This window comes from Solea senegalensis, linkage group LG6, assembly GCF_019176455.1.
Source record: "Solea senegalensis isolate Sse05_10M linkage group LG6, IFAPA_SoseM_1, whole genome shotgun sequence".
Classification (NCBI taxonomy): domain Eukaryota; kingdom Metazoa; phylum Chordata; class Actinopteri; order Pleuronectiformes; family Soleidae; genus Solea; species Solea senegalensis.
The window spans coordinates 15,651,172-15,673,421 of record NC_058026.1 but is presented as its reverse complement, the minus strand read 5'-3'; the positions used below and the strand labels follow the sequence as shown (position 1 = coordinate 15,673,421).

At 40.1% G+C, this 22,250-nt stretch overlaps 1 protein-coding gene across 1 annotated transcript in view; it reads right to left on the bottom strand.

Annotated features, from left to right (window-relative positions):
- The window catches only part of lcor (ligand dependent nuclear receptor corepressor), a 74,628-nt gene extending 54,356 nt beyond the window's left edge, over positions 1-20,272 (bottom strand). Inside the window, exon 1 of the mRNA XM_044028592.1 lies at positions 20,082-20,272. Coding sequence (XP_043884527.1) covers positions 20,082-20,178 — 97 coding nt within the window. The 5' untranslated portion in view covers positions 20,179-20,272. The remainder of the gene's footprint in view (positions 1-20,081) is intronic.
- Between the last annotated feature and the right edge of the window lie 1,978 nt (positions 20,273-22,250).

The window sequence follows — 22,250 nt, the reverse complement described above, 5'->3', positions numbered from 1 at the left end:
CTCTCGCTCTCTCTCTCGCTCTCTCTCTCGTGAAGGACCGCTGCTCCATCAGCTCCTTTGTGTCTTATTAAAGAAAGAACACGCCCTCTACCTTTCTGATTAGGTCTGTTATATATGTAACAGTGGAGGTGACAATGGTCCTGTACTCAGCGACGCTGCGTGACAATACGTTATAATAAATGGCCACCACTGGTATTTTAGCAGCAGCCACCTCTTGAATGAAGTTCACATGTCGCCGCTTGTCAACAGCAACACAAATAATAATTAAAAAAAGAAAGCAGTTCCCATACAATCAGTATCAAAGACACCATTAAAGACTAACAATTGGAAGATTAATTGATTAGGAGGCGATAATTAGAAGATTAATATCATTCTCATTGCCTGCTCTTCCCTGTGGTGTTTATTTTTTCCATTACCCGTGCGTGAATTACTATGGAATCAAAATGAGCTGGAGGAAGAAGAAAAACAACAACATTGTGGATCTCAGTATAACGACGTTAAAGTGGTTCATGTTTTGTATCTTTTAAGTCGGTCCCTCTTTCAATCAATTGTTCAGTTGATTTGTACATAATATATAAAGTAAGGTTCAGTACATGGCTGCTTTATTTATTGCACTACTGACTTAAAAAAAGAAAATATTTGCACTACCATTGGAAATATATTTAAACACAAAACATTTCCTTTATATTTTGTTCTTTTCATATTTTAATATACTTGATACCAGGAGCAAAAACTAATAAAAACCTGTTTGTTGAGAGTCATTTGACCCTGGAGTGACTTACTATTACTGTGTAACTAAACCCCTTCCTCGGAGGTTAACTTAGTCCAATGCCTGATTATGAGATATGACAAGAAGTGGGCTGAGAGCTGAGGGAGGGAGGGAGGGAGTCAGAGTGGGGAGCAGAATTGAAAATTTGAATGCAGTAGCTGGTGTTTGACCAGAGGTGGCAGTCGATACACAGACACGTGTATAATTTCAATCATTTTCTCAACTGAGGATTTGCACTGGGATGAACAACTAACATTAAGGGATGAACATTTACACTGGTGAAAAAAGTGATTATGGGATCAAACACAATCACTAGTGCAAGACACATTTATACCCAAAGGGCTTTTGATCAGTGGTAATATGAGAGTAAATGGACATTTTGGTTTCTGTGCTGTTTCCTCTGTAGTAGTCTAAATGTCTGCTTCATGTGGCAACAAATGAGCCACAGAGAGCAAGGGCCAATATTTAGGGGCTTCCTGTGTTAAAAGCGGTAAACAGAGGCAGGACGTCCTTTCAGTGTCAATGGGAACCAAAGCCTGCTCAAACATGACTGGTCAAACTGGAAACAAAACCTGTCCCTTGTCTAAAGATCCTGCACATATTCACCTGATCATAGATTCCTGCTAACATCATGTGGGGACGGAGGTTCCAGAACACAGCAGGTAACAAAAAGTGAAAAAAGCCACACATCAGTACACCATTTCATAAAATGTACTATTTAGAAATTGATTTACATGAACACTCCAAAGTCTACAGAGAGTCTTCCCTCTTGTGTTTACTCATTCTCATTATCAACAAAAATTGAATCGGCACGCCACGCTGTTTGCTGTCTGTTGGTTCAACAACGTGTTCGTTTTGGAAGGTTTTGGTTCACCAGCAGATTATTCTGGAACTTCTAAAACCCAAACAGCAACCGATGCATGTACATATAAAAAGGGAAATAAAGGTGTGCTGCAGCTTCGTAATGGGCCGTGACTTTCAGGCCTTTGAGCACCTCTGAGATCAGAGGCTGAACACTTTGCACCCGTTGACCTCTGCCTGCAACAACAGCAGCAGCAGCAGCAGGAGGAGGAAGAGGAGGAGGAGGAGGAGGAGGAGGCTAAACCACGACTCTGTGTGAGCTTCTTTATGGAGAGGAGAAAATGATTCTAATGGGTTCAATCTAAACCTTTTAACAAAGGCATCAGGGTGAATATAACTGGAACATCACTGACAGTATCAGCAGGAGGAGAGGAAGAGAGAAGCAGAGTCAAAGTGATAAAATATGTTTAAGAAGGAAAGAAATGCAAACAGAAACACAGTCATTCTTTTTTTTTTTAACTGCCAGATTGTGTGGATTTTTTAAAGCAATAGGGATAGTGTTTATGAAAAGTAGTATCCTGTTATCATATGATTTTCACAAGAAGCTGTGCTGCTTATATTTTGACGGACAAAGGGAGCGATTCACAGGCAGCAGGGAACATATGGACAGAGGCAGAAATTCCCCTAAAATGCACACACACACAAAGATGATTGTCTGCTGTTGTAATTGGGGGCGAGCTGAATGTCTTCTGTGACCTTTCTTTTTATACAAACCACATAGATCTCATCACTTTGCAATCTTTGTTTCCGTGCTAATTTCTTCAGATACAGGTTTTAGTCTTGCATTCAGTGTCTTGGCTGAGTTTATTCATTCAAAACAACCCCAAACACAAAGTCAGTGCTGTTTCCTATTTCTTTTTTAAACGTGCTGTGCAGTGCTGGCAGGAAACAAAACTACAATGGCTGCTTGCTAATGGCTGAGCCTCAGTTTGAACACATTCAAAAAAACAACAAAAAAACAACAAAAAAAACAGTGGTAGACCATTGTTCTATACAAGCATGTTTTGATAGGTCAGCAGCATGTCATTACTGTAACACTGGTGAGGCCACACTAAAATTAATGACTGCGTCAGTGATTCACTATTAAACAGCGACTCTCAGTGAACACATGCGGTTTAAGTTCCCACCTTCCTGCAGTGATGCAGAGGTTTACTCATAGACTGTAAACAAATGTAATCTGTAACAATCTCCGGCGCTGGGAAAGTAAAGCCTATTTGGAAGTGTGAGGAACCTGTATTGTCTTGAATTGCCACCAGGGGCCTGACTCTGATACTGGTTTGTGTGTGAGAAAAAAAGAGCCGAAATCTACCCTCATATATATAACGTCGGTAAACGTGACGAGTTTAAGGTCGTCTTTAATAAAGCATGACATCCATTTTGTAAATGATGGTGGATAGTTTGAGTCAAATACCGAATAAAGCAGGGGAGGCTTTAGAACTGGGCTGAGATCTGTAGTGGTTTCTACCGGTTTTAAAAACCAAGATGACAGTGGACAATGCAGCAATATACTTTACACTGGAGCTAAATATCGACAAGAATAATCTAGGGTACGGGAGCATTTTTTATCACATTCTTTTTTCAGCTCTCATTCATATTCACATTTTTACATCATTCATAGCTACATATGTCACAATATGAATCAAATCAATGTTTCTGTAAGGCTGGGTGATATGGCTTATCAATAATATCTGCATATGTTTAGTTTATATCCTGATGTAGGAGATTTATGTGGATATAAAGCTGCACAAAGGTTGTTTTTTTTTCCTCTGGACTCTCACTCTTTCTTTAAAAAAGAGTGAGAGTGGCAATACACGGTAAACACACTGAAATGAAATATATTCTACTGTTTATTTCTACTGAATGACATGGACTTAAAACACACTCATTATGTATCACCTTTCATTACCTTTTAAGGATATTTTATCATTTGTTAGCAACAATGAAATTGCCTGTAAATTCTGCTATAACACAAATTATTATTATTATTATAAGTTACTTTTTTAAAAAAAATTAAATGCATATACATATATATGTGTATATATATACATATGTATAAATATATATATGTATATGCATTGAAAATCTCACAGTATGACAATATCCAAACTCTAAGACCATATCTTGTCTCATGTCACCCTTAACTTCCACATATCAGACCTTCATGTTGCACAGCTGACCTTGACCCCCACCCCACCAAATGTAACCAGTTCATCCATCTGTTGTTTTCAGTCAACTTGAAAACATCACTGCTAATGTGTGTTGGGCCCGTTTGTCATGTTTCAAATGTTTCAAATGTTTCAAAAGACCATGAGATATCACCGTCTCGCTGTGTCACATGATCGAGTCAACATCAGGAGGCGGAACAAAAGCAGCAGGACACAGAGACTTCCATGTGTCTCAAGGATTGATGTACAATTAAAGCTGTAAAGCCATTAGCTGCTAATTTCTTCAGCGCACATGAGATATGAATGGCATCATCCTGCACAACAGCAGCGGCTCTCCAAAGATAATGACGAGGCTGCAGAGGCTAACAAAGGTCAAAGTCCTCTCATCAACGCTCTCATAACTTCAGCTGTGATTCAGGAAAACCTTGTCATTTTTTCGGAAGGCTTCATATGTGAGGGATACAAACGTGATCTCGATTGAGGTATTCGCTTCTTATAATTGTTAATATTATTTTGTTCATGTACAGAAGTGGTGCCAGTTTTTGATCTGATTTGAGAAACACGCTCACACACACACACACACACACACACACACACGCACACACACTCTCATTGCATTAAAGCAGCACTTCAGATCCGAAGCCATTTTGGAGCTGAGGCTAAGTGCTGCAGTGATTTTAATGAGCCATATACCATGTGACACACACACACACACACACACAGATGACCATATGGCTGCTTTTAAGTCGTCTTACTTCATATTCACACACTCACATTGGTCTTTGGACGGCCGTTAGCGCTCCCTCACTGTAATGCAATGCACTCCTTTTGTTTCTTGACCTAATCCTCAACAAACTAAAACCTAAATGTAAACCTAAACTCACACCTCGACCTAGTTATAACAATGAAACCATGCCTTTGAAGTCCTGAACCATTTCAAACGTGTTCACCGAGATGAATTTGGCAATACAGGGAGCGACCACACACATACACACACACACCCACGCACACACACACACAAAGAGAGTGTGAACACACTGTGAATTTAACAACTGGTCATAAATATTTACATTTTTGCAAATCCAAGGTCTGGTGTTCTCCCTTATCTGTGTGTGTGTGTGTGTGTTTGCATTTGTTACCTCTTTTATGTCATAAGAAGAATAGCTGCACAAATGTGTGTGTGTGTGTGTGTGTGAGAGAGAGACAGAGGGTGGGTGTGTATTGGGGGATGGAACGGTATGATGAGTAGTTCTGGGGTTCAATATTGACAAAGCAGCAGAGGAGCCCCCTAGCATTAATATTAAATATTATCAGCAATATGGAGGAATGTTCTATTAGTTATCTCCACTGACAAGCGCAGCATGCGCACACAGGAAGCCGTGTGTGTGTGTGTGTGTGTGTGTGTGTGTCTGTGTGTTTATTGCTGTAACTTTCCTTGAACTGTTCCCGAAACGACTCCTGCCCAATTCCTCCTCACAGTCCAAAGGTGAGCCAGTCCAAAGAGCCGTGGCACACCTTAGTTCACAAAATGTTCACGACTCATTAACCACATCCAAAAGTGACACGCTGCACAACAGTGTGACACACAGAAACCACCAACACACAATGTCTGTGCCTCTGACACACAACAAGTCCAAAGCCTTTTCAATATCGACCTGAAGCCTTTCAATGATGTAGAGAAAAACGTTTCATTCTTCTTTTATTCAACTGAATTAGACTTCATAACGATCTTAACCCTATAACACCAAAGCCTCAAAATGTCCATCTGGACTTATTATAACCATAAACAGCCAGACAATGTCCACGAGTAAATGCTTTTGACCATTTGCCCGGAATAACTTTCAATATCTGGCAGTTTTTTTTGTTTTGTTTTTTTTTATTACTGCTAAAATAGTGTATTAACAACTTAAAATAAAGAAAAAACAGTAGTTGTACATGAACATCAGATTAAATTTAAAATATGAATGATATAACACATATTTAAGAGAGTTTTTGTCTCAATGTCCAAAAACAGGCCAAAAAAATTGAACGTTTGTACAGGTGTTTCTCCCACTTTGTTCCCTCTCTTGTGACAAAGACGCTGGTGAAATTACCGTAATAACCACACACTGGCTTTGATGTGCAACTTCTCAGCTATGTTTTCAAATAAATTCTAACCACCACAGAATTTTTTAATCTTTAATCCAGAATTCAGCTTTTTTGAAGTGTGGTTGTACGGTACCACGCAGCAGCTGTAACTGAAATCCTGAAATCTGGCTGCCATGTGGATGTTACACTGCTTTTTTCAACAGGAGACTGAAGTTTGCAAACCATTGAGAAAATCTGTCAGGGACACAGGAGCCGCTGGTCTCCTGCTGCCTCCTTTGGTTAGTTTTTGTCACTTGGGTAAATTCAAATGAAGGATTTATAATACAAAAGCCACAACATAACACATTATGCACTGACTGATAGAGGCCGCAGTGGATCAAGAGCTCATGTTGTAAAATGACTGGTTTTCTCTGTGGACAAACATCAGTTTCCTGCTGGATGTGGCTGTCCCATGGTGCTTCTTTAGGAAATATTATATGTTTATAATTTTTACATATCAAGTTCAACATTTTACAATGATATCGTAAATCACAATCACTTGACGTGAAATGAACCCATGTACAAAGTCTATGGCTGAGTGTAAAGCATTATTCCGGTTTCTATAATAACTCAACAACTCCCAAATACAGACACACGGACTCTGAACAATTTAAGAAAAAAAAGTACATAAGAAAATCTGCAAATAACAATCAAAACAAGTCTGTTTTGTGGCCTTGGTTTAATGACATTTATTCAGTATTAATGAATCCGACAAGCTATGGTAGCAAAGGAAAGCCGTCTAACAATGTCAGTTTTTGTGTTACAAACGATTTCCCTTTTATATGATTCACACGGGTTTGTCCTTGTGGTTCTGATCTCATACATTGATTTATACACACTGTGGCTCTTTAGTGTGCAGCACAGTGCTGTCATTGTTCCGGCCTCATTGGCAGACAAAATGACCAAACTGCAAACATGATTGACCATGAACAAACATGTTTCATGCAGCTTTCATAAACAAGGAGGTAAAATCACGACAACCGAGGAGTCCCAACACAACTGTCCCTATGCTGTTTGTGTTGGGACTACACTCTGTAACCAAAACTATGTGAAGATCCCATTCTGCAGCCCATGACCCAGTGGATGAGTATTGTTGACGGTTTGAATCCCCGCCAGGTCAGGGCCTGAGCAAGGAACCCTATTCCCATTATTCATTGTTAATTGGCTTTCGTCATTGCAATGTATATTTATTTGAATAAAGTTTTATTTGTCACTCACTGCTTTCATTGTTGAGTCAAAACTGCAACAGCGGCAGCTGAAATATGTCCACGCTGCATGACACTAATCAACCAAAGAGAAAAAGGTTTCATGGAGGTTTTCAACAATCAGTCACATCGCAGGAGAGAATCTCGAGCTTCTGTCACACACTCCCAACCCCAAACCACTTCCTCACCGTCGAGTGTTGAAAAAAGCGAATACTTTGAAAACACTTAAAATACAGTAGATCACAATTTATCTCCCAGCGAAAATATTGAATGCGCAGAAATTGAAATTAGATTTGACTGTCTCTTCTGTGCTTCTCCGCCAGTGTGAATAATGGTTGTACAGTATGTACAGTGTGTGCGTGTAGAGCGACTGCAGGTGTGTTTATTATATCTCAACATTCACAGCGCATGACAAGACCACGGTGGTGTGACATCTGCACTCAAGTGTAAGAAAAAATATAACTGACACTTTTGAAGGAACAGCGAGAGAGAGCGAAAGAAGGAATTAAACCAACCTGTCGATGCTTCAATTAAGCCTGTGATGAAATCTAAATGGGTGCATGGTGGGTCTTAGACAAGCTGCGAGAATGTAAAGGATTGCAGAATATATAAGACAATAAGTTGCAGCAGACGACTGATTCATTATTGCTGCTTCTGAACATGTCTGGCACTTGACATAATCCTGATAAAATGTCAAAATACCAAAGGTGAGATGGAGGTAATGCATATATGTATATATATATATATATATATATATATATATATATATATATATATATATATATATATATATACACATATATATGTATAAAAGGCCTAAAGGAGGACAACTAACCAGGAAGTAAAAGAGAGGTGGAACAAGGTTGGATTAAAAGAAAAATATAGAGGAGAAGAAGGAAAGAGAGATGGGAAAATATAGAGGATGCAGCACGGAGAAGAGGAGATAAAAACACAAGTGACATTTCTCCTGGCAGTGATGAGAGTGACGGTGGCGTCAGAGCGGCATTTTTTTTTTGTTTGACCTTCACTTTTATTGGTGTGTGTGTGTATGTCAGAGCCAGGCCTGGTGGGCTTGACACCTAACTGAGGGTGACACGGTCACACACAGAGGAGAGCTGAGAGAAGATCCCCCCACCGCCCCCACCCTGGCTCTGCCTGCCGGCCTGGCCCTCACACAGCACAGCTGGCCCTGTCACCTCCACTTATCCTGCCCTGCTCCAAGTCTGCCAGTCCAGTAACAGTAAAGTGTGTGTGTGTGTGTGTGTATACAAAAGCCAAGTGAGTATTAAATTGAATGTTACTGTCCCCCTGCACGTACAGTCTGTGACCATAAATTATGTGCAGGGTTTGTACTTAAAACTAATTACTGCGCTACATCAGCTCAACCATGCAATGACGCACGTTTTGTTTATTTTCAACACAAAAAAAACATTTTAAAATAATGAATTTCTGACTTGAGAATACAGTATGCTGACTTTCCTCTATTGTATACTTTATAAACACTGCAAATATGAAAATACATGTGGGTTCTGAACTGCAGGTCAAACTGTGATATAGAATATTTCTGCACATATCTGACATTCTGTAGGTCAAAGATTAAATAAATTAAATTATTCACTTCCGCAGTGTCTCCTTCGTGGTCCAACTCTAACATTTAAAGCCTGCGTTCATGTTGTCCACTAAAGATTTGCCACCACAGTCGATTACCTTTAAGGCGAAAAGTCAATACAATAATAACCCTAAATATGGCACAGATATTTCACTAAGCGCAGACTGTAAAGGCAGCAACAGCATTTTGACTGAATCATGTTTTCTTTTTGGAAGCAGAATATTTTCAATACATTTGGAGGCAGTGATTATGTTTTAACAGCTTTGTAGTTTCAAAGACATAAACTACTGTATTGGACTGCTTCAGGGCACCAATGGAATTACATAACTGAAACAATGGTCAGCTGAAAGCAGCACTGAGTGTGTTTAAATTCTGACAGAGAGAACACTGTCCACATTATTTCTAGTGTAAAAATCAAAGCTGGTCATGGATGAGCCACCTGGTCAAACACAGAATATACAACCTTATATTAGCCTGAAAGCCAGGTCCCCGGCAGCAGCAGCCTGCAGCTTCTGCAGCAAAAAAGGAGATGCTGTGAAATAATGTCTTCACCAAACTCAACTTTTTCAAGTATGTTGACATTGCAACATACAGGCGTAACCAACAAATGTTTATACGTGAGTGGAGCAAGAACAGAACACAAAAAAATCAGAGCAGGGAAACAAGTAGACGAGGAGGTTTGTAGAAATGGCTGGAGAGGTGGGAGTTAAGGAAGGTTGTAGGTGGTGCTGAAGCAGCGGCTCCAGTCTGAGAGAGAAGAACATGTCTGCTATAGTCTCTGGTTAAAGAATTGATTTAGACTGAGACTGGTCACCATGAAATACTTGTTCCTCAATCTGAATTAAGATGCATTTTATTTATTCTTTTCACTCAGACAGCAACAAAAAAAACATTTTACAGAGCTAATTACCTCAATCTAGATGTATGTCTTATTTAACACAGCTTGACATCCATTTTGTGAATTATTATTTATTTTATTTTATTTTATATGTATTCAAAGTTTTATATGTTTTTTTAATTAGACACTTACACATGCCTTTGAAACAGCAGCCTGTGCAAGAAGCTTTAACTGTTTTGTGTATAGGAGAATGACGAGTTCAGTATTCAGTCGGTCAGGTCAGACCCTGTGGCACCGTGCAGCATCAGAGAGCATCACGGTGGCTCCCCCTCTGCTCTGCTCCTCACATACACAAAGACTTATGTGTTTTAAGACACGCCAGCATCAGTGAGGCCTTGTGCCGCGGTCATCGTGTCAAACACCACCGTCACTCACTCTGCTCACAACATCTCTGAGTGAAAAGATAATTAACTGTGGATGCACAAAATGAGGGAAACAATTTTTTACTTTTCTTTTTTTTTAAAGAAGGTGAAACTGATATTGGGAAAGGCCCTGCCTCTCTCTAGCCTTTATTTCCTGCATTCATCCTGTCAAACTCCCGGCCAGAGAAAGGCCAAAACACACTGAGGAAGGAACAGGTTCACATTACTCCACCACTCCTCTTACACTTGTTTTCATTTCCAACATGAATTTTCTCATTCACACAGTTGACCAGGAGCAGAGAGTGGGTCTGACTCAAATATACCTCCAGCAGCTCATGAGTCCCCATGGGCTAAAAATTTGGATTTTTCCCTACTGACTTTATTATGGGGAGTGAATTTAAACTTCAAGCCGGTCTAACAACATGATCTTCTCTCACTGTGTATATACAGTGAAGGGTTCATGCTCGTCTCCATGAGCAATCTCATGTCCAAGGCCACATCATATCGAAGTCCCATTCAGTCTTTGAATTGCAAATAATTGCTCATTGTTTTTGTGTCATTTGCTGTGCAAACCTCATCTGTCATATGTCCTCCCAGGGTCCGCTTCATAAAAGCCGCACACTCCCCGCTCCCTCTCCAGCTCTCTCTATTGTTCCCATTCTGTGCCACTCTTATAGGAACTGCATTTCCCAGGGTGCACCTGTGGGCACGCTGCCATGCCCTGTGGCAACAGGAGCTTTAAACACAGACAGATTAAACACCACTTAACCACAGACCCGTGCCGCTCAGTAAACGACACACATGCACTCCTGTACTAAATGACACTTATTATCCTCTGTGCCACGTTTCATAAAATGTTCATGTCTTACAGTTACTTAAAGTGAGAGTACGTTACTTTTCCATTTTTGCTGGCTGACTGCAATATAGATTTTAAGACCTGCAACTCCACAAACACACACACACACACACACACACAAGCAGATGGGACATGGACTAAACTAATGGTTTGTTTCCTTTGTCATAACTCGGAATTTCCAAAGAGCAACCTTGCATACCGCAAATTAGGATTACAAGATGGCGACTGCTTCTTTTATTGACGCGTTAGTGTCACAGTGAATCAGTCGTACACAGACTAAGATAGTGTTTCAGAGCATTGTTATGCACTGTTATTGCAAACAAAAATCTGCTAACAATCTAGTAGTCTAGCCCAAGTCACGGTTGTTCAGTTAAACTCACATTTTTATTTAGATATTAGATTTTTCAACATAAACAAGTGATTTAATTCTGATTTATACATCTCTACATTTACAGCATTTTTTTAAAATTAATCAATCAATCAATGTTTATTTGTAGAGCCCTTTAATAACTAGATACCCACAGTGCTTTACATAAAATTATAAGACACAATAAAATAGCAGCTTTTGTGTTTTGTTTTTAGTTTTTTTTTTTTTATTATTATTATCTATGACCATTTATCTGAAGTAAGCAACTTCTGTAGTGTCCGATGAACCTACATACAGTAGCATGTACAGTAAATATTATATTATTATGCTGTATATTTATGCAGTGAATCAGATGACAGTCATTTATTTAGGTGACTAAACTGCGGATTATTCCCTTAATGATTCAGAACAGACGAGTGCCCACGGACGGTCCCTTTAAGTCTGAACCATGACAGCTTAACACTGCTTAACCGACTGTTCAGCCCTGTTATTATCTCATTAGCCGCTTCCTCTGCTTCGAGAATACCGAGGTGCCGCTTGGTATTAATTAATTGTTAATAGCACAGACTTGTACTTTAATTCCATTAACAGTGAGGACTCACAGAGCGGAAGAGTCCCACCAACACGTTCCCTAAATGTAATATCACCAAATAATAACATGTAATATCACAAACTTAAAATCAAATGTCCTCAATCTTTCCTCACAAACATTAAACAGTGTGAAAGCAAACACTCACACACACACACACAATCCTAACCTTAACCTGACCACAAATCTTAGGCCTAAACTTAACCAGTTCCTCAGGAATGAGGTGCTGCTTCATTAGGACCAGGTTTTGGTGTCCATGAGATCTACTGGTCCTGACAAGGTCAGTGTTTGTACCAAAAAAAAAAAAACTTACAGAGGTAACAAATATTCGGAATGTACACACGCAGGCACACTCAGGTTCTTCCGGACAATTAATTGAACGAACACACTGAAACTCAAAGTGCTCAAATATGACCTTCCACACAAAAGCAGCCAGTATTTAAGAAGCAGGAGGAATTCACTGAGGGCGGGGCCAAGTAAACATTCCTGCTGCTCTTAAGCCACCTCTCACCAGCCCTGTGTGTGTGTGTGTACTTGTATTCGCTAACCCTTAAGGACCTTTTCTGTCATTAACACTGACCTTGTCAGGACCAGTAGTCCTCATGGGGACCAAAACATGGTCCCAATGAGGCAGAACCTCAAGTTGAGTTAAGGTTAGGTTTCGGCATTATGGAATGAGGTTTGTGTCAACAAATAAAATACAATATCTTTGTAATGATTAAATCGATATTTTATTTGCAATTTGTGTATTTTGATTTTGTGGTTCACTTTTGTTTGCTCAATTCATAAAGCGTTGTTTGCTTCATGAAAGGTGTTATTTGAAAATGTTGACACAAATCTAATTCCATACGGCATTATGGTTAAGATTAAGGTCAGGAATAATGTTTTGTTCAGGTGTGTGTCTGTGTGTGTGTACTCAAAACACAAATCCCAACCCGAGCATGAGCCCTTATAGTGTCACTGTCCAAAGAACTGCTCCAAGGAGGTCAGGTAGCTCACATAAACAAAAGCACTCCCTCCCATGTACACATACACCTACACACAATAGAACTCTTACGTAAATTTTAGGTTGAGTCAGGGACGCTGTGTACAAAGTTTAGTTTAGGAAGTGGAGGACTTTGGTCGCTGTTGACACCTAAGGCAAGAAAAGAAAGAGGGTGAAGTGTTGATATCTAACCAGCTACAGCATTTTTTTCCCCTCTGCACTCTAAACACCTCGGTACCCACGGACCTGTCGGATCATGGGACCCAAGGTCATCTTCCCCAGCTCCACAGATAACCCTTAAGGCACAAACACCCACTATACACTACACAGCTTTCCTTTGGTGCCTCAGAGTCATCCTTGACTGGCTTCAGTTGTCCATCTTGACTCTCTCTTTGCAAAGAATAAACCAAGCTCCAACAATCAACTTTGATCCAACTTACGACAAATTTTGCCACAACAAACCTTTAAGAATAACAGAAATCTGAAATAGAAGTCTGAGAGAGAACTAGATGTCTGCACAATTGTTTCTCTGGCCTTCACCACACAACTCCATACACTGCAAAGAACCCTTAAAATGTATAATAAACACAAGAAAACACCTCAACATCGGCTCAGTCTTTCAGAGGTGGAGAGATTGCATTTGACCAAGCCTGTCAGTCTCAGAGGTAGAAAGGTAGATTTCTATTTTGACATTCATTCAAAAGATCTCAGCGGAAGAAAATGGCAAAAACAGAAGCCAAATTAAATAAAAGAAAATACGTAACATAGAGTAGAAGTGACTTTATCAGACAAAGAACAACAACCAACAACAATGCTTCCTTCCTCTCCTGAGACTGTGTCACACTTCATAAACACAAAGGATTATTTCCTGAAATGTATCTCTATGCTCTACAAAAACCAGATGAAGAAGCACAATTATATTTTATCTTTCTGGCACTTCAGATAAATGTGCTTTAATGCGTTTGAACATGAGGCAGGACGACACTGGAAAGGAGCATGGAATTTTTGTTTTCTACATAAATAATGGTATTCACGCGTGCGCGCACACACACACACACGCGCACACCTTCTGTCAACATCCACTCGGTGGATGGAAGTGGTATATTTTGCTTTTCCACAGATTGCAGTCAAACCTCCCCACCCCAAAGAGAGCAGCCCTCTTCCCACAGGGTTCCTGGTTGGCATGGATCACCCCCTCAAGACACACACACACACACACACACACACACATTACTGTCAAGCATGAATGTGTAATGAAAAAGGCGACGCAGAGATTTATAGCTTTGGCACCTGCTCTGGTCGGATGGGTGGATCGCTGCCACTCTCTCCAGCCGCTCCCAATAAAATGTGCCATGTTTTGTTTTCCTTTCAAAAAGCCCATGAAAAGAATTAGCAAGATGCGAAAGTGGACGGCAGATCTCTCGGGGCGTCCATCTGTCCATTACTGGAGTAAAAGCAGAGCGCTCAGAGTGGGGAGGCTGAGCCGAGGGACTCTGGGATTTTGTCGACGTGATAAGACTTTGAGTACAGAAGGTAATCAAAGGAGTAGACGGGTGGATAGATGAATCGACACACAGATAAATGCTAAAATAAAAGAAGAACTCATGAAGGCACATTTAATGACGTCGTGAACCAGAACGGATGACCTTGCACATCGTGGTCTATCCACGGGGGAATAATCAGAGTACATATTCTTCGTCTTTATAGCCGTCATGTGCCTACGCTTTCAAACTCTGGTGCTAAATCATCGACGCTTTCACTAATCTGCATTAACGGAAAAAAACCAGAGACACGCAGCTAAAACGACCAAGACAACTAATCATGTGACAGTCATCAGCACATGGGAGAAAAAAGAGCTGTGGCTTACACATTATACTATTGCTCTGTTTGACTGGATATTCACTGGGGGCCATTTTGGTCATTGATTTATTTTAAAAAATGAGAAGAAGAAACCAATCAGGGAGGACTTTGGTTTCCTTTTCAGAGCAGATTTTAATCTGTTCCAAAAGTCAACCACAGCCATTTATCTTATTGTAAATGGGGCGGTTCCGATATGACTTAGAGAAGGAGTGTCCTACTTGAGAGCTGCTGAAACTGAATCCCAGGTGGCTGGTGCTGACACGCCTGCTAAATCTGCTGTGAGAAGTTTTTTTTCTCCGTTGCTCTGATCTACATGACACAGTTTCATGGCTATTCCTTTAAAAAAAAAACAAAAGAACAGAGTCGGACAATTTTCATTTGATCAACCAAGACAACAATGTGCACTGAAGATACTGCACATCTAACCCTGATATATCTACTCCATGTTCCTATTTTGGCAACATGACTTAAAAACAGTAGTCTTAATTAAACAAAGCAAAGCTTATTGACTCTTACCCGAGCTACAAGGTTTGATAGATCTATGCACTGGATAATAAGGTACACAGATTGTATGTGAATATGACTCCGGTGACTGGTGACCAGTCCAGGTGTAAACAACCTCTCACTTCATGTCAGCTGGGGTTGACTTCAACTACCTCTGTCACCCTCAAAGGTTCGACAAGATATATAATGGTTTTACTTTATATAAGGAGTCACTTCTTAGACATGACAATGAATACTTTTTCTGTGAAATATAATATGATCTGAACAGCAGAAACAGACATTTCTAAGAGTGTGTTAGATAAATTCAGAACAACTTCATTTTATGCACATGAGAAACGTTTCCTGAGCCCTAAGCCTCTATGGGACTCAACCTGGTCTCAGGGCAACTGTCTATGACATATACTGTAAAGGTATATGACCTGGATGTATGAGAATCTACCAAAACATCCCCAGTCTGACTTGACCTAGTATTCAGTCCTCCATCAAAGTTTGTGCCATGTTACATTATTGTATCTACTTGTATAAAAACTCTATATTAAAAATTCTATATTAATGAGATTTTGATATGAAAGCCTGCATCTCTGTTTTTCTCTCACGCAAACGACTGACACACACAGAGAGAGAGAGAGAGAGAGGGAGAAATAACTGTGACTCCTCCAGCTGATTCATCCTGTGGCGTTGTTGCTGCATTTGGAGCAGCTCTGCCTGTGAGTGTTGGAGGTAAAAAAGCAATCTGCCGCTCAGACTCACACCTCTCTCTGCCTCCTTCTCTCTCGCACACAGTCTGTCTCTCTGCAGCGCTGCCACAACCTTTCAGCGATCAAATTAGCTGCACTCTCTTACCCAGGATATGTGCAAAAGGAATCAGCAGTTGGGCTTTAATTGCCCCACACACACACACACACACACACACACACAAAATACGAAGCTTTCTGTGGCATATACGATCAACTTTATCATCAGCACAGTGCGGGGCGGAAAGACGGTGGCCGTGTGCATCACCATGAGCTTTAAGCTTTGGTAAATGACCTGCTGAAATCACATGATTCAAACACACTGATACTGATGCTGGTGTTTTTTTATTATTATTATTATTATTATTATTGCCAAACAGAAATGAACACAACAGCTTTTTTCAAGTCTTTCAGGTCTTCTTCTCTATCTTTAAATAAATACAAATCCATCCATAAAATATGTGAAATAACCCTTTTTTTACTGCCTTCAATCAACTACTTAATAAGTCGCAGTTAATATGTCCCTGTATTTGCATTTCTGTTGATACCAGTCATGAAATATTCACTCAAATGTTCTAAATTGACAAAAAAGTGTTTGTCAATTAAATGACTGATTCTTTGATTATTTGTCGTTGTTAGGTCTGTGTGTTTTGGACACAATAAGAGTTGTAAAAAGTTTTTTTAATGACTTCCTCACACTTAAATCAATGCAATGATTGAAATGATTGTCATTTTTAAAATAAAGGTATAAATATAGTAGTAAACAGTGGTGACTACCAGCTGCAGTTGCTTTATTTAATTGATTAACATATGCTTAAATATTGCTGCCTTGTCATTTTGTCTATATAATTCACTTCTGATGCTATTGTTGTTGATAATGTGGTTGTCCAGTGTTTCCTGACCCAGTCTTGGTGAGGACTCACCAGTAAAACAGGTTTTAATCTCAGTGTGACTGCAGCCAAGTGTCAAAAAAGCACATTCCATGGCTGCCAATATAAACAAAACCTGTAGCTGCAACACTTTTACATAAAGGATCCTCTGTTTTGCTTTGTCTTCCTCAGCTGCTCAATTTCTCATGTTTCCAGAACATGTCAGACTTCAATCTGAGGGCTGATAAATGCTGCTGCTGCTGCTGCTGCTGCTCTAAAACTCATCATGCACTGCAAACCAGTACACACCAACAAGCGTGGGGAGATGAAATATGCCAAACTAACAACACAAGCTCGCACACACACAGAATACAGAACTTGAATACCCAACCTTGAGTTGATTATTGTGTTTGTTGGTATATGTATTCCCTATAGTATTTGTGATATTAGTACACACATTCAAGGTGCACAATAGTATGTTTAGTATCCTTATGGCATCTCCATAGACTTCACCATCATTTCATGCATCCGTCTAGATGTCGAAGGTCTTACTGCGACGCCTGAATAGCGCGTTTCCACTGGAGCTGCATACATCCAAACAGGATTAGGAGCAAATACTGTTCCACAGAAATGTCATTCGCACATAATTTAAGTGCATTCTCAATTATCCTTCAGAAGGAATGTATTTCTGCCCAAATTAAATTTTCTACTGACACAGTTTTACAGTGCTATGAGGACTCTTTTGTGCTATTTTAGGACTAAAATCTTACCACAGTTAACTCACTGTGTCTAAAACAAACAGCACTGATCAGGAGAAAATGGTGATCGTCACCGTCAATTCACTCACTGACTGTGAGAAAGTGTCAGTTAAAACACCAGCTCACGTGACTGTGTGCTAAACAGGTCAGTTTGCATTTGTTTTTTATTTGTGTGTGTGTGTGTGTGTGTGTTTTTCGCACAGCTTTCAGAAAAAGTGGTTTTATCTAAAAAGCATCAAAAAGCAGCCCACACTGAAATGTGAAGTAATTTCACCGTGTTTTATTTAAGATCAGATCATGTGACCAATTACCACAGCCAATATGTTTTTTAACCATTAACATAAAGGAGATAAACGGAGTTTTACTTATTCATTTAAGTTTAGACATTTTAGTTCTTCAACAACATGAACTTAATAAGTGCTGCTAAATCACAAATAGCTTCATTTTTCATTTGAAGTTCAATATTTTTGACGACCTGTTTCATACAATAATTAGATTATACATTTAAAATATATAAGTATTTTTCCATATTTATTTGTGTAAGTCAAGCAATTTTGCTAATGTTTTGTCACTTTTAAAATGTCATATTTTACCTGCTAATAATAAGCCAAATATATTGGTTTAAAAATCAGTCATACAATAAAAAGGCATGACCGCATGCATATCAAGATCTTGATATGCTCTTGATTGATTAATTTATGTATTCATTTATTACTGTTTTGTAAGTGACTGAGTTACATAATTTTGGTTTCATTAAAATAATAGGTTGTGTGTAAGGGAACAAAAAAAATAGGTAAAAAGAAAAAAGAAAAAAGGTTTGATGTCAGTTTAAAGACATTTTAAATCACCTCTTGTTTACACTGTACTGAAGGTGATTTCCTTACACCACTACATTAAATGCTGAGCACACGCCAACTGAAGGTCAGAGAGATGACCCAACCTTTTCATTCACCACTCCATGGCTTTATTTCTCAAAAAAAGAATAAGAAAGAAATTAGAGTGTCACTGACCTGCAGGAGACTCAGAATCAGGCCATGTGGGATACTATTATGATGATATTATACAGTGGTAGGATGGATAAGTAGGTGACAGGTCAATATAAAGAGTAACATCTGGACGCAGAGATGCAGCCAAAAACAAGTGCAGCCGCAACAACCCAACTCCTCTCCCTCCTCCTCCTCCTCCTCCTGCTGGTGCTGATGCTTCAGCTCTACAGCGCCCGTAAAAGCCAGATTATGAGGCCGAGCATAGAAGCGGAGGAAACCTCGGGGAGGTTAGCAGATCAAGAGGGGGGGGGTGGCGAAGAGTGGATGATAATCGTGCCATAACATCGGGATCGGTGGATGTCACCGGATTACACAGCTAATGAAATACATACAGATATAGATGGTGGGTTGAGAGTGTGTGTGTGGGGCGACCCACGGATGATAAAATCCAAAATAAAAGCCGACACGAGGTGATGGAGGGGGTTGTTTTTTTTAGCTGCTCTCCAGGGAAGGACTGTCATGTGTGTGATCGTGTGTGTTATTAGCATCGATAAATTGTTTGTTATATTATATTAAATTGTTATATATATATATTTTTTTTTATTTAGATCGTAGGTCCCTTTACTTAACCTCTGAGTCCCCATGTTGGCGCAAAAACAAGTGTGTGTGTGTGTGTGTGTGTGTGTTATAACTATGACAAAATAATAATCATTAGATTACTTTTTATTGCAATAAATATACAAACTGAACGGGACTGACTTTTTAAAGCTCAGTATCCGAAGAAGCGACGCTTCAACAAGTATCGAGGTTTGCAGGGCGCGACACCGCGGCATCCCCCGCCCCGCGAGCCCCCGCACCGCAGCATGCACCTTCCCCCTAAAATACAAAATTATTTCCTCTGACATTTTTTTCCCCCCAATGCAGCAATGCGCGCTCCCAAAAGCCGATTTCCAGGTCAGTGGAGGAGGAGGAGGAGAGGGAGGTTGTGTTTGGAGACCGAGAACGCGCACCCCCACCAAAAAAAAAAAATGAAGAAAAGAGCACGCGCACTCATGCACGGGCCGGCCTATAGCAGGGAAGCCCATTGGCTAACGCGCAGCTCCATCTGCACATGTGACACTGCTCTGCTTACGATAAATAAACAGCTACATGTATTTTTATATATATATATATATGTATAAAAATAAGAAGAAGCATAACAAGCCAACGAACGTAAGACAGCGACTCAACAACAACCACAACAACAATAACAGTGAAGCAGGTACACAGGTAAACACAAACATAGGTGACAGCACCTGAACGCACCACAACACAAGAGACACAAACTTGGAGGAGAATATTCAGGAGAGTCCGGTAAAGAGGCGGGTACCAGAACAAACACACACGCACACACACTGACAGAGCTGACACAGCTGACAGCTCCACTCTATATGTTCTTCACTGGCCGCTATACATTAAGAGCTGTGAGCTCTGGAATCAGGCAAGTAGAAAAACAACAAACCGGGAGCTCCGGCACATCCGGACCCACCGGACCACGACACACACACATACACACACACAATGGCAAACGAGCTTACCTACACAGTGAATGAGTTTGTGCCTCCAAGAGTCAAGTTCCTGCCGAAAGCCGCGCCTCTCTATCGTGCATTGCTGCCTTTTGCACAGACTCGCCATTTTCTGTCGGCCCCTCCCGTGGGCGCGCACATACTGCTGGGTGCTTCCCTGCGCGCACGTCACCGGTGGCTTTTTTATTCTAGGGCTGGGTGGAGTGAGTGAGATATGAGGGGGGACGCGGCTGCAGCATCCCCCTTTCTATAGCGCTCTCATTTGTCCCACCCACCAAAAGTAGCACCCTCCCTCCTCTCCTCCCTCTATCCCTCCACTCAGCAGCATCTCAACGCGGGGATGCGCTCACTCATTGGTCCTTTTACATTATATATATATATATATATATGTACGTATACACACATACATATACACACATATATATTTTTTGCCTGGCCTCCAAATCTGCCTTGGCTTAAAGCTGTGTGTATATGTGTCAAAGGGCGCGGGTGCGTGCGCAGGGCCGCGGATGGATTTAAAGTACGCATAAAACACTGCATTGTTGAAAAATGAACAGATGTTTGTTAGAGCGAAACACACATACACACACACAGACACACACGACACTGCCGTTTCAAAGGCCATGTAAACAAAGAAGCATGTTTGCATAGTTTGCATGAAAAAAATAGACTACATATAATATTTGTATGAATGCTAAATATACATATATATACATATATGTATATACATATGTGTATATATATGTAAGAGCAGCTCCTCACTGTGACATCACTAATATCCATGTAAGCAGAAGAATGTAATTTAGCCAATTAAAGGATTAACACAATTATTTTAATAATCAATTAATTATTTCACGATTAGTCACTTAGTTGTTTTATAAAAAATTTTTTCCCCAAACCTAAAAAAAAAAATCTGATGTTAATTTGATGTTCAGATTACTGTCATAGAGGAGCAAAACAAAAACAAAATCTACTCACAGTGCTTTTGTGTTGTTCTCAAAATAAATGAATTTATGAATTTAATTTAATGAATGAAATTTTCTTTTACTTTTTTTTTTAGTGTAGGTGCATTACTGACTCTGCCAGAGCTGACTTCACTGTGTGAACCCCCAGTGTCTGGCTGACAAAATTACCTGCAACACGAGCATTCACTAAAAACATGGCTGTTCTGAAATCTGATGTGTTCACAGACCTCTCTGACTGAAAAAAGTTTGTCAACTTCCAGAGTCCTCAGAGAAAATCTGAAAGTTTTTAGCTGGTGTGGAAACAGGCCCTGCTGGTCTACTGCTGCTGGAGTTTGTTGAGTTTGCGTCACTTTTGTAAATCTCAGTAAAGGATTTCAAACTCACAGGAAACAAATAACACATTTGAACCTGGAGATTGAGACAGCAGTGACTGTCTGCTCTGCACTGTGATGTGTGAGTTGTTTACAAAGTGACACAAACTTCAGTTTCCAGTCAGAAACACACATAATCTTAAAATATCATCAAGCAGGTGTAGATTTTCTGAAGTGATGTGTCCCCCTGTTACCTGTCTCAGTCTGGTTCCAGGTGATGTCAGCATTGACTACTTCATACAACCACCCTTTTAAAAACTAAACTTTCCCTTTACATTGTTGATGATAAATGATAAACAATATTTTTCTTTAAAAAAAAGAAAGACATCAAAATAAATAAATCAATAAAAAGCTACAGCAGGTTAATCGTAGTGCTGGATTTACCCTGGAGTATCAAAAATCAGGACGCATACAGTGTTTTTGTTTCATTTGGGTCACCTTCACTCCCTCCTCTTTATTTCAATTTTAGTGGATTAAAGCCTTATTGGCTCCACCTCATTTAACAAACCTGCTCCACCACCACAGTGCAGCTGTTTTAGCTGCAGCGGGAACAATAAATCTTGTTTCATAAAAGTGGACAAAACGCAGGTCTAATCACTAAATTGAAACTTGAAATGACACAGTGGCATTAAAGAGAGTCCTCGCCGCTGTTTTTATAATCCTACAGAGACGCTGGGCGGAACATAAAAAGGCAAGGGCAAATGCTTTAAAGGAGGTGCACTCCGGCTAATTAAGTCATTGAACCCATTGCCCCAGACAAAGATGTCTCCCGCGGAGGGGACGGACAGTGAGCAGGAACAGCCAACGGGAGGGGGTGTTGAGTCGAGGTGGAGGCGCAGCAGCCA